The following is a 14,039-nucleotide window of genomic DNA, read 5'->3' on the forward strand; positions in this document are numbered from 1 at the left end:
TTGTTTAAACAAACTCTGTAAGGCGAGAGCGTCCACCTGTCATTCAGACAAATATTCATGTATTTGTTAGCCTTGGCCCAGGGTTGGTTCATCCAAGGAGTAAACAGGGGGGTTTGATTTCTTAAATGCCTTATTGCTGCTTGGAAACCGAATATTTAACGATGACACACAACTAGTGACAATCGCAGATTTCTCTCTGTAAATGCGTTTCTTTTCTCTTCACAGGGATCTTCGCTTTAACAGAATCAGAGAGATCCAGCCGGGGGCCTTCAGGGGGCTGAGAAACTTGAACACATTGTAAGTCCAGACGTTGTACTGGGAGCCGGTAGAAGAGAGATACCAAAATTATCACCCCTTTCCCTGGGGGTAGATCCGGAATGCTGAGGGAGGTCTACCCCATTGCCCACCATGGGTGGGCATGGCTGAGGGGTTGCCGTGGAACCTGACAGAGGGATTTGCACGTTAAGATGCCAGGACTGGGTCCCAGGCTTGGCGGCCGTCGTGACCTTTGTCCCCGTGTGTCTCATCTGACCTCTGTGAACCTGTCCATCCTCTGGGTGTGATCCAGGCCTGTGCTGGGCACATCTCCCACTGCAGGATCGAGGGGACGGCCCTCCTCCTGAGCTAGTACGGGCCCTGGTGGGGCTGGGGTGCTGTCCAGCTGTGTCCCAGGGTTTAGACCCCAACTCCGGGCTGCCGTGGGCTGTGCTGAATGCCGTGGGCGGAGACGGGCTCTGGCCCTTCTGCCCAGGAGGTGACTCTTCAGTGCAGGGCCTGGGGGTCAGGAACGGTCACCACTGCCCTGTAAGCCTGGTGGGGGGACATGGGTGGCTCGGCCCCCAGCTCCCTCCCTGTGAAAAGGAAAGCTCCGTGGGGAGACACCGACCTCCGGGACAACCTGCACCTCCGCGAGGGCCTCCTAGTTGGCTGGAGGGGAAATGGAAGAGACGGCAGGATAAAGGGAGCCGTCTTGTGCAGGAGAGAGGGGATTGCTTCTCCGCTGTGTGCAGAGCTGCAGCAATGTGCGCTGATACGGACCAGCCCCCTGAGGCAACTTGGAGCTGGGAGCGTCCAGCACCCACAGGGCTCTTGCTTGTGTTAATTTGCATTTAGCGAATGTCGGTGTTAGGTCTGTGGCTTAATCATAACACAGTTCAGAAGGGTATTGTTTTTTTTTTTTTTTGGTTGTGAATGAATTTCAGTGACAGGATAATGGCATATTTGCTCGATCATTCAATCATTCTTTTTTTTTTTTAACATCTTTATTGAAGTATAATTGCCTTACAATGGTGTGTTAGCTTCTGCTTTATAAAAAAGTGAATCAGTTATACACATACAATATGTTCCCATATCTCTTCCCTCTTGCATCTCCCTCCCTCCCACCCTCCCTAACCCGCCCCTCTAGGTGGTCACAAAGCACCGAGCTGATCTCCCTGTGCTATGTGGCTGCTTCCCACTAGCTATCTATTTTACATTTGGTAGGTATTGTTTTTTAAATTCTTACTGAGACTTTCTTTCACAGGCTTCTCAACAATAATCAGATCAAGAGTATACCTGGTGGGTCATTTGAAGACTTGGAGAATCTAAAATACCTGTAAGTCATGACCAGTTCTTTACACCAGAGTCTGTTATCTGTATTTGGACTGTTTACTCACTGAGCTAGCTAAATTTTGTACTGTTCATGAATTATTGTAAATACAGTCACGTGAAAAAGAGGTTTTACTTTCGAAAGGTGAGTGAAATTTTGGTTGGGACTTTTAAAATGAGTTGTTATCAGTATAAAGTGCTACGTTATGTGATTTCTAGTGTTTATCTGCTAAGCCTTAAGTAAAATAGGTTGAATAAAATGAAAAACTATAGCCTCTGAAAATCATTCTCGGGTAATAATGACGCTTCTTGAGATGGAAGGTGATAACTTTTGTTCAGCCGCCAGTGTGAACAGCTGACATATTTTGTGGGATCTGAGCTTTCAGGGGTGGGCGAGATGTGAGATGGGAATGACAGATCCCTCTGGAATGTCACTAATTCCTGCTGATTTTCCCCATCTTCCGCCAAGTGATTTCACCTCTTATTTTTATGTAGTTAAATTTTATTCTACCTTTAAAAAGTGATTTGAATTAATGATTTTATTAGCATTTAAAACATCTGCTTGTTGAAGTCACTTTTGCAGTTAGAAAATGACCTCGCCTGGTTCAGTACCTTCACAGGCACTTATTTTGAAGTTGGAAACTTTAACAAAACACTGAATACATTGCTGGTTCTAACAGATTAGAAGTAAGTATCATGTGCTTTGAGGAAATTACTCTTAACTTTAGGACTGTTCAGCTAGAGCCATTTTAATGAGGGATTGGTATCAGTGATTTTGGGGGAAACGTGTGGCTTAAGTGAACCTGGGTGTCTCCAAGTCCTGTTGAGCTCAGGTGAGACAGTGGTTATGAGCAAGAGGTAACATTAACTTTTTATTAAATACATCTTCCCCCACGAAGAATCTGAAACTGTCGTGTCTACACACTTCTCTCCATCACTTTTGACGCAGTATATTAATTTTTCATTAGCAATGTTCACACTAAGCCTTGTTGCTCATTTTTAAAATGAGGGAAAGGTCTTCTATTTATTCTTGAGTTTTCATTTATTTACTTACGTTTTGTTTTGGTTTTCGATTTTAAGTGCTGTGTAAGCTCCAGAAGAAAGCCTAGATTTCTTAGAAGCGGAGTCCTTTAACTGATAGCCAGTTTTTGCAGTGCGTGTGTGCGTGTTTAGTCTGTTTTTATAAAAAATTTTTTTTTACTTTATTTTTTATTTTTTTGGTTTGAATTACTTAAGAGCAACTTATCATTTACCCTAGTAGTTAGGGATACTTCATTTTTCACTTAGGACAGTTTTTAAAAATAATACTTTTAAACCTCGTCTGTTGACGGGCTTCCTCTCAAGGCATCCACGCGCCAACCTTTCCCCCTCCCACCTGAACTCATCCGAGACGCCCACGCGGTAGGTTCCGGGGTCACCGGGATGGGCTGAGCAGTGGTCGGCAGTAACGGCGGGGAGATGGACCACTGTGAGAACAGACACCAGGACAAGGTTGCAGCTGTGGCAGGAAGGGGTCCCGTGACCCTGCCATGCTGCTACTGCAGCTCCCAGCCTCCTCCTCCGACTTCCCAGACCACATCGGGAGGGTCCATCCTGACAGGCACTGACTTAGGAGACTGTGCGGTATGCATCTTAAATGTTTAAGAAGGCTTCCACAATGTATTGATTATTGCAGCCTTGGTATTTATCTAATCAGTGCCAAAGTGTATTTTTGGTGGTTGAGTGTTCCTTACGTGCTGGAGCTCCATTGACTTCTGGTAAGGAATACACCTTTGCCTTCATTAAGCTTTCCAAATGATGACGCTAACCCTTGAGGTAGTTAGAACTCATATTCAAAGGGTCAACTCTATGATGAAGTAGAAAATTATGATTTATTGTTAGATCATGATCAACACCGAGTTATTCTTAGGAAAACAGATTACGCTCCAATGTCTTTACCAGCATGCATTCATACATACTAGTTTGGTTCAATTGTATGTATTCTTTGACAGGATTCCTTTACTCTCATCTTCTTGAAGTGCATGCAAGGTGATGTCCATGTTGATATTTTGTTTTGCTTGTTTGTGTTTAAGAAACAGGCACAGAAACCTTTGTTCAGACTTACCTCCTATAGGGTTAGCAGTAGGAGAAATAACTCACACCTGGACAGGAGTTGCATGGGTGAGGCCCTATTCCAAAGCTCTCTATATGTTTGTTGAATTTCAGTGACCCTGTGAGGTACTGCTATTCACTCCATCTTGCACACGAGAAACGGAGGCAGAGAACGTTAATTCTTACTCAAGACGCACAGCCAGTAGGTGGCAGTTCAAGGATTCAGACCCCACAGCCTGGAGAAGTAATGTCTGTGCCAGGCCTCTTGCAGGCACTGGGCCTCAGTTTCAGGGGAATTCTGGCTGGTTTGTGTTAAGGCTTGTAGTTCTTGGTGAAGTCGCCTCAGCAGATTTGCACAGAGAGAGAAGGGAAATCGCTTGGAAGGATTGCAGCGATTAAAGGCAGCACAGCAGGTCCTGTTAGACTGGGCCCCGCACCAAATATTATTAAGTAAAATGCAGTAAAACGCGTGTCCTGGAAATGAAGTAGGCGACGTTACAAGCATTGCGACAAAGCGGTGTCGTTTATTAAGTGGGTGGGTAGGTGAGAGCCCAACCACCAAGCATCCAGCCTGCAGAGAAGGACCTGCCTGAGCTACACTGTAGGAAAGGTGTGCATTTTGATCCGTCCCTCTGCCCACAGCAGCGATGGAGAAATGCCCAGGGCAGGTACCTCCACGTTTGAGTACAGACGGCCGTGGTAGAGATGTGTTCTGAGGTCCGGACAGATGGGTGGACCCAACACATGTGGTCTTGTGTTTCTGGTGGAATTGGATACTTTGGTGTGAAAGTCTTCAACCTTGATGGGTTCCTTCAGGAGTTGGCCAGCTTCTTCTGGAACGGACAGGGCAGTACACGCTTGAGGCTTTGAGGACCATACGTCTCTGCTTCCAGGGGGCACAAAATCAGCCGTAGACCACAGTAAAGGAGTCGCATGGCCGTGTGCCAACAAAACTGTATTTTCGGACACTGAAATGTGAATTTCACATGATTTTCACGTGTTTCGAAATATTCTTCTTTTGAAATTTTTAGCCGTTTAGAAACGTAAGAACCTTTCTTAGCGTGCAGGCCATACAGGAACAGGCAGCGGGCCCATTGGGTGGTTCTTCTGATCAGCCTTGGTTGCTTCTGTTGTAGGAGAATGGTATTCTGAGTGGAAAACAGATTATGTAGTCTTTGTAATTTCTCTTCCCCAGATTATTTCTGGGCATTTTGAAACTGTATCAGTATCAGTTACAGAAGCTTATATTCAATGCATGTTACCTGTTTGTCAGGAAATGATTTTATTTTCTTCAGGCTTTGAAGCAAATGCTTTGTCAGCTGCTCATAAGCTGTCCTCCAAGAATCTGTGAGTTTCCTGAAGACATGGCGGTGGTCTGATCATCTCCAGTTGGAGGTTTTCCTTAGAAAGGGGAAGGGGAGCCTCCTTGGAGGAACTGTACTTACCGTGTAAACGTTCTGTTTGTATCCTAATACGATCATGAATTTGAAAACTGTCCCCACGTGCCAACTGAATTCTTCTCTCCACCCTGAGTTACGGCCTGGCGTGCGTGTGCTAATCCTCCCGTGTTTCTTGTTTCAGCTATCTGTACAAGAATGAGATCCAGTCAATTGACAGGCAAGCGTTTAAGGGACTTGCCTCTCTAGAGCAACTGTAAGTGCCTCTCCTCTGCTCTGCGGTGTCTTGGATTTCACCTGCCCTTTGCCTCTTGCAGGGAAAAATAGGCCAAGTCTGCTGTTTGCACGATGCATGTCTGTGCCCCGGGGCGTAGGGCTGTGTGCATGCAGATGACAAAGCCGTGGTCCCTCCCTCCTTCTGACCCCGCCCATCTGGGCAGCCACCCCACACCCTGTGCCCTGCCTTCCTGGGACAAGGACCAGTATCACCGGGTGACCCCTGTCCCCATGGTGCTTCCGGTATAACAAGATAGACCTGCAAACAGATCTGAGCAAGTAGAGGTCTTTCGGGGAGAAGCGGGGACCAGCAGGTGGTTTCCTCGTACAGTATTTCCTGTTTGTGAATCTGCACGTCCGGTTTACTTTGGTCATTCATGACGTCAGTATTTTGGAGAAAATAAACTTTTCCAGTTAGGATACGCTGGATGTTGCTTCTTGGGCCGCATATGAAGTCCTACTTTGCTGTGAAGTCAGCATGCTCATTTTAAGCAGAATTCCTGGTCAGAGGCATTTTCTGACTTGTGTGCTTGGCCGGTCACCTGTCCATCAATGGGCTGGAGTCGTCGCGTGTCAGGCAGTTTTATTCACGTGATGCTGCAGCCGAGGCTGTGGTTAGGGTTTTGTCACTCGGCCGGACATGGGAACATCTCCAGAGACCTTGAGGCAGAGCTGGGGAGGCCTCACCTGAATCAGGAGCTTCCGAAGCACACGCAGGGCTCTTGTGTTCAGATACCCGTTTGTTTATCCAGCTGAGAGCCGCTTTCCCGAGCCTGCTGTGCTCGTCGTGGACTGGACGTAGAAAGAAGCTGCATGTGAGGGGTTGTACACCCTCGGCTTCCGGGAGAATGACACAGGGGTCAGATCGCCACAGAAACACGTGGGAATATCTGGAGAACTCCCAGGTGGAGGGAGGGTCCCCGGAACACGTTCCTGCATCCGACTCAGTTTTAATGGATCTGGGGCTGGGATTTACACGTGCTGTCAGGTGTGGAGCTAAGTGAGGCCCATCGAGCCTTGGGAGGGGGTGAGCGGGCTTATTTTTGAGGAAGACAGAGGCGAAGTCTGGGAGAAATGAGGGAAGCGGAATGGCATCCACGGAGCGCGGAGTGGGAGTTGGTGACCAAGGTCCCAGGGATTCGGGACAGCGTCCTAAGTCAGGCTGCCTCCAAACCCAGGATCAGGCGCTGGGGGTGAGGGGTCCCTGCTCCTGAGACTTAGGGATGAAGAGAGATTGGGACCCGTCCCCGCCCCTCGGGGAGGCACTGTGAGGGGGAGGGGAGCGTTCCCCTAGGAACGCGCTCAGATCTGCCCCCGCCACGTGCAGAGCGCTTCGGGTCCCCATCCTCGCGGGGCCCCCCATGCCCAGCGCTGGCACACGTGCTCCAGCGGACGGGAGGCTGGTCCCGAGCCCCGTGTCTGCCCAGCATCTCGGCTCTCGCAGGCCTTAAAAGATAAGTGGAGGCGTATACGAATGTTTAGAGTTTATTTGAGCGAAATCGATTGGGACAGAGCCTCAGCAACCGGCCGTGTGTGGACACCCCCTGGCCCAGGGCTGGGGGGAAGCTCCTGGAGCAGGTGCAGATGCAGAGCAGGGCACTTGTGACGGGCTGCAGCCTCGGGCCGGCCAGCTGCCCAAAGTGTGTCCTTAGCTCTGGTCTCTAACCCGGAGGCGCTGACAGGCTCCTTAGGCCACGCGTTAGACCCGCCCCGTCCAGCAGGCTCACCTGGGCTCCCTGAGAGGCCGGCCGCGGGCAGGGCGCAGGGACCGTGGACGGCGCTGGGGGCTCCCTTCCTGCCTTCGGCCCGTTTTCCTCCACCATCGGGAGAGGTGGCCACAGCCCTGGGGGCCTGTGAACCCTGAGCCCCTCAAGGCAGCACTCGTGTCCGGTCAGCCTCCCCCTGGCTGTCGGCACGTGGAGTTTTAAACAGCATCAGATTGGGACCGGCGTGTCTTCCCTTCTCTCCCCACCTTGGCTTCGCCCTGGACCTGGCCGGCCCGCAGTCCCTGGTGCAGCGCGGCTGAGCGTGTCTGCCCCCAGTGTCTGTGCTTGATGGGCGGTCCCGGGGCTGCTCCACGGTGGCCGCTGGAAGTGCCCGTCCTGAATAGTCAGGACGGGCGCTTCCTGCCCCCGTCATCCTGCCCGCAGGCCCCCACTCTCGCAGGGAGGGTGGTGGGCACAGACCCGGCCCCCACCAGGCTGCCTGCCGGCGGAGGAAGGTGGGCAACTCTGCAGCCGCGTGGTCACCGGGGTGGTTCTCCCGGCGAGCTGGCCCAGGGCAAGCCGGACACCGACAGGACAGGGCGAGGGACCTTGAGGTTCCATCATTTCAGAAAGTCAGTGAAAGGCTGCACCTGGTGGAGGGAGTGTGGAGAGAGCTCTCCTTTGCGTGGCTTTGTGCTGTGACCCTGCTGGTCCCAGCGTCTCGTGAAGACGCAGTCTGGCGTGTCGGGCCAGGTCCCTGTGTGGCAGGAGGGGCTCTTGCAGGAGCACCAGTTAGAGGGGGCTTCCGTGTATTTCTAAGGGAAAAGCCCACCAATTTTCAAACTGAGAAAAGCGGTATGCAGGACAATGAGAAGAAATTAGTTTTACGAAAAAATGTGTAACTTATGGCAAGTAAGGACTCAAATGGAAAGAAGTATAAGCTCTGGATGGTCTGTAATTAAAGGACATTTGAGGAAATACATTATTTCGCTTAACTCAGGGTCAGGTTTCTTCTCTTATTTCTGTAGTAGCTGTTTCTGTAGCTGAAAAACAATATACCCAATGTCACCTTGAAGTGTAAGTCTCCTAAATCCGTGTGTAAGTTAAAAGATTGGAATGAAGGCATTCACATACCTGCGTGTGTGGTGTAATGAAGATCATGTTGATATTTTTCTAGAAAGGTCCATGTATTTGGAGAGCTGGGCGCCCCTGGCTTTCCCCGCTGGGTGGGGAGGAAGCCCAGTGGGTGTGCTTGACCCTTAGTCGTATTGTCCAGTCAATCATTTAAGGTCTGCACCCAGTTTTCCGTTGTCTTTAATCTTCCTATTTGATGACTTCGTTTGTTTTCCATGCAATGTAGGAGATCTAGAGAGTTATCTATTGACGTGTGGATTTGAAATGACTTAGAGAACAAATGTTTTCAGCAAAACCTTATAGATCTATTAAAAAGTATAAAGCTGTTTAAAATTTGTTTCTTTTTCCCATTTTTAAAAACTCCTCTAGCTACCTGCACTTTAATCAGATAGAAACTTTGGACCCAGAGTCATTTCAACATTTGCCGAAGCTGGAGAGGCTGTAAGTAGTGTTACCTTCCTGGTTGACCCTCTTTACCTGCAGGTCCTGGAGCTTGTGGCTCTGTCCATTTCCTGTAACAGAAAGAATATCTATGTCTGTTCAAACAACCGGGAAACGTCTCAGTAGGAAATCTGTGCTTTCCTCTAACAGTTCAGAAGTGGGAATAGTGATAAAATAGAAAAAAATGTAGTTATTTTCTGTACTAAATAACATTGTTCTTAAATTCATTTATATTAAACAAAGGCAGTCACTGGGATGTTCTTTAAAAGCTGATTTATTTGACTGCTATACTCTTTTCTGCACGTCTAGGAAAGTATTTTAAAGAATTGCTGTGGTTTATCACCTCTTTCAACAGGTTTTTACATAACAACCGAATTACACATTTGGTTCCGGGAACATTTAATCACTTGGAATCTATGAAAAGATTGTAAGTATAATAACCCTTTATGCTGTCTTTTCAGCAAAGACTAATAATTTCTTCATGTCATGCATTTACCTTACCCCTTTTACTGGGTATTTCAGAGAAGAGTTCATCACAGTCTGGATATGAATTAGGAAGGGAGGGTGGATTAAGCCATCAGAACGCCGAACCAAGACCTAGCTGGCTTGGGGGAATGTGGCAACAGATTAACCCTTTAATAGGCAAGGAAGATGTTTTTAAAAATCAATTTTAAATTCCTCAAATTAATTTTTAATTCCATGTTACATATTGTACTGGTGGAAATAAAATCGGCCTAGAAGTAATCTCTAAACTGTATTGCATTCCTTTTATTTAGGCATGCACATAACTGAATTCTGTCCATTTTTAGGTCTCTAAAAATAATTTATCTTTACACTGAGTAATTTCTTATAATAGCTGATGGAGAAAGCTATCTGACATCTTTTTTGTGTTTTTCTCTGAGGTCTTGAAGGCCATTGTTTCTCAGTTAGATATTACTGAGAGTGTACAATGAACTGGACTTAAGAAAGAGATAGAAAAGTCAAATTACCAAGCCTGGGCCCAGAGTGGCCTTTGTTTCTCTCCTGAGTTAAGTAAGACACAGAGTTTCCTCACTATTTACGATTTTTTTCTTCATGGGATAAAGAAATCCCCAGCCAAACTAAAAACTACGTTCTAGGGTGGCAGATGAGAGAAACACCGCCTGTTTGGTAGATAAGAGAGGGTAGGAAAGAAATTGCCAGAAGTTGCCAAGACGAGCTCAGGGCATGCGAGGGTTACCTGAGTCTACAGAAGGCTGGAAAGGTTCTTCTCCGTCTCCGCCTCCTTTTTGGCCTTTTGATGGTCTAGCTCTGCCCTCTGCATCGGCTCGGCCTGTGAAACCCTAGGTTTCTCGGTCCCTGTGGACCTCCCCATCCCCGCCAGACGGCAGAGGGGAGCGTGCAGTCGGGGGCTTCCTGCCCTGGCCGCTCGGCCCAGGGGCCGCTGGCCGGGGTCACACGCCTGCTCATCCACTGTCCCTGGGGCCCGTCCTGAGCACAGAGGTCCTGCCGTTTATTCAGAGGGGCTCTGGGGTCAGCGGGCGCCGGAAGGTCCTGGGTCCCCCACGGCCTGCTGACTTGAGGAATCGGCCGGGGGGAGGTTCTGTCATGTCTGCATTGAGCCCTGTGGACTCCGCTGGATGTGGTCATCAGAGCTGGCCGTCCAGCCAGAGGGCCAGGGCCAGTTCTGCCTGCCGCCCCCTCGTAGCCAGCGTCCCGGAGAAATGCAAGTGGGAGGTGTGACATCACGGGCCCGCCTCCCTGGGGTGTGAACTCACTGGACGCCCGAGGGCAGCCCCTCGGCTCTGATCCCGGGGAGCCCCCCTCTGAATGCAGCCAGCCCTGCTGCCACGTCCTCGGACTTGACGCGAGCTGGTTCACGTCCCCCCGTTACACTCCTTACCTTGTGCTTTGCTGCATAAATGGCCATCGTCTCCGAGGGAGGAGATGACACCCTGCCTGTTCCACGTGTTGGGACGGATGTGTCCAGCCTCATGGGGCACTTTCTCCCGGAACTTTCAGGATAATTCAGCCGCTGAGATTTGTGCCCTGTGGGCTGACTGTCCTTTAGGGCGTATTTAAGGGTTAAGTGAGGTAGTACATGATGACGCGGTGCCAGTGGTGATGAGAGTTCGGAAATCGTTCCGGGTGGCGGGGATTTCTGCATTACTGACTTTACGAAGGCTCCTGTCTTGTGCTTTTCCTAAAACTTCCCGGACTCGTCCAGCACGTATTTGCCCCTCGGTCTTGAACCTAAAATATACGGTATTTGATTGCTCCTTTCACCACCCTTTATTTGCATTATTCGGGTTTCCCCCGCTCTCGGGCTCGTCTCTCTGCCGAGTGTGGTCCTCTGCTGGGTCCCCTGGTCGGGCCGGACCGGGTCAGATTCTGTTGTCTGCGGGCCCCATCACTGCTGGTCAGTTTGGGTCTGCCTGGCCCGGGTCAGCCCTTGCCCATCCCACGTCTCACCGGCTGCGGCTTCCTTCTCGTAGGCGTCTGGACTCCAACGCGCTTCACTGTGACTGTGAGATCCTGTGGCTGGCGGACTTGCTGAAGAGCTACGCCCGGTCGGGGAATGCGCAGGCAGCGGCCACCTGTGAATACCCCAGGCGCATCCAGGGGCGGTCGGTGGCCGCCATCACCCCGGAAGAGCTGGACTGTGGTGAGTGAGTCCTGGGGCCCAAGCCCGCGTTGGTGTCCAGAGGGCGTGGCGTGTGCAGCCCGGTCTCCAGCTGTCACTGGCCGATCCCACAGATCAGGTCTGGGTGGGGCCTGACCGGACCCTGCTTTACAAAGCCCGTCTCTGTAGTACCTATACAGAGAAACTAACTATCTGGTAATAAACTTGGGCTTTATTTTCAGGTTTCCCTGCAAACAAAAAATAGCAACCTGAAGTGCACCACTACCTCTGTCATTCTTTCCAGCCCTCTGCCTTTAGAGGCTGCAGCTGCCTGGCCGGCAGGACCCCATGGTGGGCTGGGGGGCGGGGGCGGGGGCGGTTTCTGGGGGTGGGCGCAGGGCTGCTGGCTGGGAGCTGGCGGCCTCCTGGGTCTGGATCTGGGTGGTGGCCACGCAGAGTGGCCGTAGGCCGAGTTCGTCTGGCTTGTTGCACCTGTGCACCGCTTGGCGTACGCAGTGCCTCACGAAGAAACACAAGAAAAGGAACGAAATCAAAGCTCGCAGGACAGATCTTCCTACTAAATAAACGCCCAAGGAATCCAGCTTTTCTTTTAAGTTTAGCACTTTTGTGGGGGGCGGGAGTGGTGGTGCTAAAATTAGGTTCTCCAGGGCATCATTATCATTTTCAAATATTGAAAACAAAATTAATTACTTTGAAGGTCACTCCACCTCATAGTAACCCCCCCAATTATGTAACTTCACTCGTCGCCGTGGGTAATGCTTTATGAACGACCCCTGTACAGCCAGCCTCCTTGCCTTCAGTGTGTGCAGCTGACTGGTTTCAGTCCCAGGGCCACCCTGTGGCCTCTGCGTGTCGTGCCCTCGTCTTTGTAAGGGCCGCTCTGGTGGCAGGGGCCCCCCAGGGTGGGCAGCAGTGCTGTGCTGTGTGCACCCCGTTCTCGAGACTGTCTCCTTAGGATCGGCTTCCTGGGGGAAGGATGGGTGGGGGAGGGGAGGATGCTCCCTCTGACCTCTGCCCTCTGAACCTGCTCGGGGGTCACGACAGGTTCACTTCCCTGTGCCCATCTTGGGTCTGCCCTCCTGAGTCAGCCTGGGTTCTGCCCACCTCTCTTCTGGGGGAGGAGCAGACCCTCCTCCCCGCACCCCACCCCGGCCCAGCTCCGACCTTGTCAACAGGGGCCAGGCTGGGGTGACAGAGGCAATGGTGCCTTGAGCTTTGTGAACTCCCGGGGCCTCGCGGGTCGCCTGGGGATGATGCCTCTGCCCTCAGTGTCCTGGAAGGTCCTCAGTTGCTGCCCGTCACTCGGGGTCACTGGGGGGCGCTCAGGGGGGTGGTTCCCTCCTCCAGCTCCTTCACCACCATTGCCTCTTCCTGGAGAGAGAATGGAGAAGCGGAGCTTTCTCAAAGTTCCCAAACCCAGCACATCAGAGAAGATGGCGCGTAGGGCTGAGCAGTGGGGCTGGGGGTCCTCCGGCTACGCACAGGGAGCCGCAGTGTCCAGACGGGCGCGGGAGCAGGACGCCTGGGAGTGGAGACGGGAGCAGCGCAGTTTCGGGGGGTTCACGCGGACGGCGGTGAGTCCGAGGGGTTTCCTGTTGACGCTGCGCAGCGATAGACACGCACACGGCCTTTTGTGCCTGTTTAAGGTGCCAGATGTTGTGAAGGCACTGTGCACACACTTGCACATGCACAGGTACACACACGCACATGCACGCATGCACACACAGGAGCACACGCATTTGCACGTGAGCGTGCTTTTTCTTTTTGCACGTGGCAGGTCAGTGAATACATCTGGGCTTAGAGGGGTCAGTTCTCCGAGTTTCCTAGTTAGGAGGTGACCAGTCCAGCCCGCTGTGAGGACACAGAGAGGACAGTCACCCAGCAGCTGGAGTGCAGGAGGGAGGCCTCTCTGTGCTCAGAGACTGGGTGGCCGCGGGGGACTGCAGTGGGAACCCCACACTGAGATGGTCCCGGGGTTGGGAGCCCCTGGCCGCACCTGCACAGCCTCTGCCTTCGGGGTGGCTTCAGCTGAAAAGTGCCGTTGTCTGTCCTTTCATTCCCTAAAACTGTGACTCACGAGTGTCCGGCTCTCTCGGGGGGAGCGTCCACTGAGGTCGTCACCCGGTGCTTTGTCTGTCAGAGGTTCAGCGCCACCCGGTTGCCAGGGTTCTCAGCGGGTGGACCTCAGATGCTGGCAGTGCTGTGTAATTCGGCTCTAACACCGTCTTCCCCGTGGAGATGCCCCCCTGCCGCTCTCGTGGGAGTGATTTTGGTTTGAACGTGTGCGATTTTGTCTTGAACAGAAGGGATTTGCTCTGGGTTCTTGTCACGTGACGGTTTAAGACCAGGAGGGTCTGCTTTCCTTTTTGGTGCAGAAAGGCCGCGGATCACGTCGGAGCCGCAGGATGCAGACGTCACCCTGGGCAACACCGTCTTCTTCACCTGCAGGGCTGAGGGCAACCCCAAGCCCGAGATCATCTGGCTCCGAAACAAGTAAGTGGCTCCGGACGGGCCGCCGGGGGCGCCGGGTCCCATTCCATCCAGACGCCCCGTGAGCCGCGGCCGAGCCGCCCGCCGTCCGGCCCACCCTGACCCTTCCTCCTCCTCCCTGGAAGGAGAGTAAAGAGGAGGGAACGTTTTTCGCGCATCCTTCCTGCTTTGAAGTCGCCGTCGGGCACACCCCGGCCTCTGCGCGGCGTACGGCCCGAGTCGCCCTCTGCCGGGCTTGGTCCTGGTCAGCGAGGCCGGTCAACACGGAAGGGATGGTTACCCCGCCCGAGTGAG

General features: G+C 51.8%; 1 protein-coding gene across 6 annotated transcripts in view; it reads left to right on the top strand.

Moving 5' to 3' along the window:
* The window catches only part of PXDN (peroxidasin), a 65,947-nt gene that overhangs the window by 24,166 nt on the left and 27,742 nt on the right, over nucleotides 1-14,039 (top strand). For 5 of the 6 annotated variants that reach the window (XR_009506380.1, XR_009506381.1, XM_059942318.1 and 2 more), the window contains exons 2-8: nucleotides 226-297; nucleotides 1,523-1,594; nucleotides 5,260-5,331; nucleotides 8,561-8,632; nucleotides 8,988-9,059; nucleotides 11,107-11,276; nucleotides 13,631-13,748. Coding sequence is in view for 4 of the 6 variants with exons in the window: in XM_059942318.1 (XP_059798301.1) it covers nucleotides 226-297; nucleotides 1,523-1,594; nucleotides 5,260-5,331; nucleotides 8,561-8,632; nucleotides 8,988-9,059; nucleotides 11,107-11,276; nucleotides 13,631-13,748 (648 nt within the window). In the remaining 2 variants the exon portion in view is untranslated. The remainder of the gene's footprint in view (nucleotides 1-225; nucleotides 298-1,522; nucleotides 1,595-5,259; nucleotides 5,332-8,560; nucleotides 8,633-8,987; nucleotides 9,060-11,106; nucleotides 11,277-13,630; nucleotides 13,749-14,039) is intronic. The other variant, XM_059942316.1, reaches the window with a different exon arrangement.

The sequence above is a fragment of the Balaenoptera ricei genome, chromosome 13 (assembly GCF_028023285.1).
Source record: "Balaenoptera ricei isolate mBalRic1 chromosome 13, mBalRic1.hap2, whole genome shotgun sequence".
Taxonomy (NCBI): Eukaryota; Metazoa; Chordata; class Mammalia; order Artiodactyla; family Balaenopteridae; genus Balaenoptera; species Balaenoptera ricei.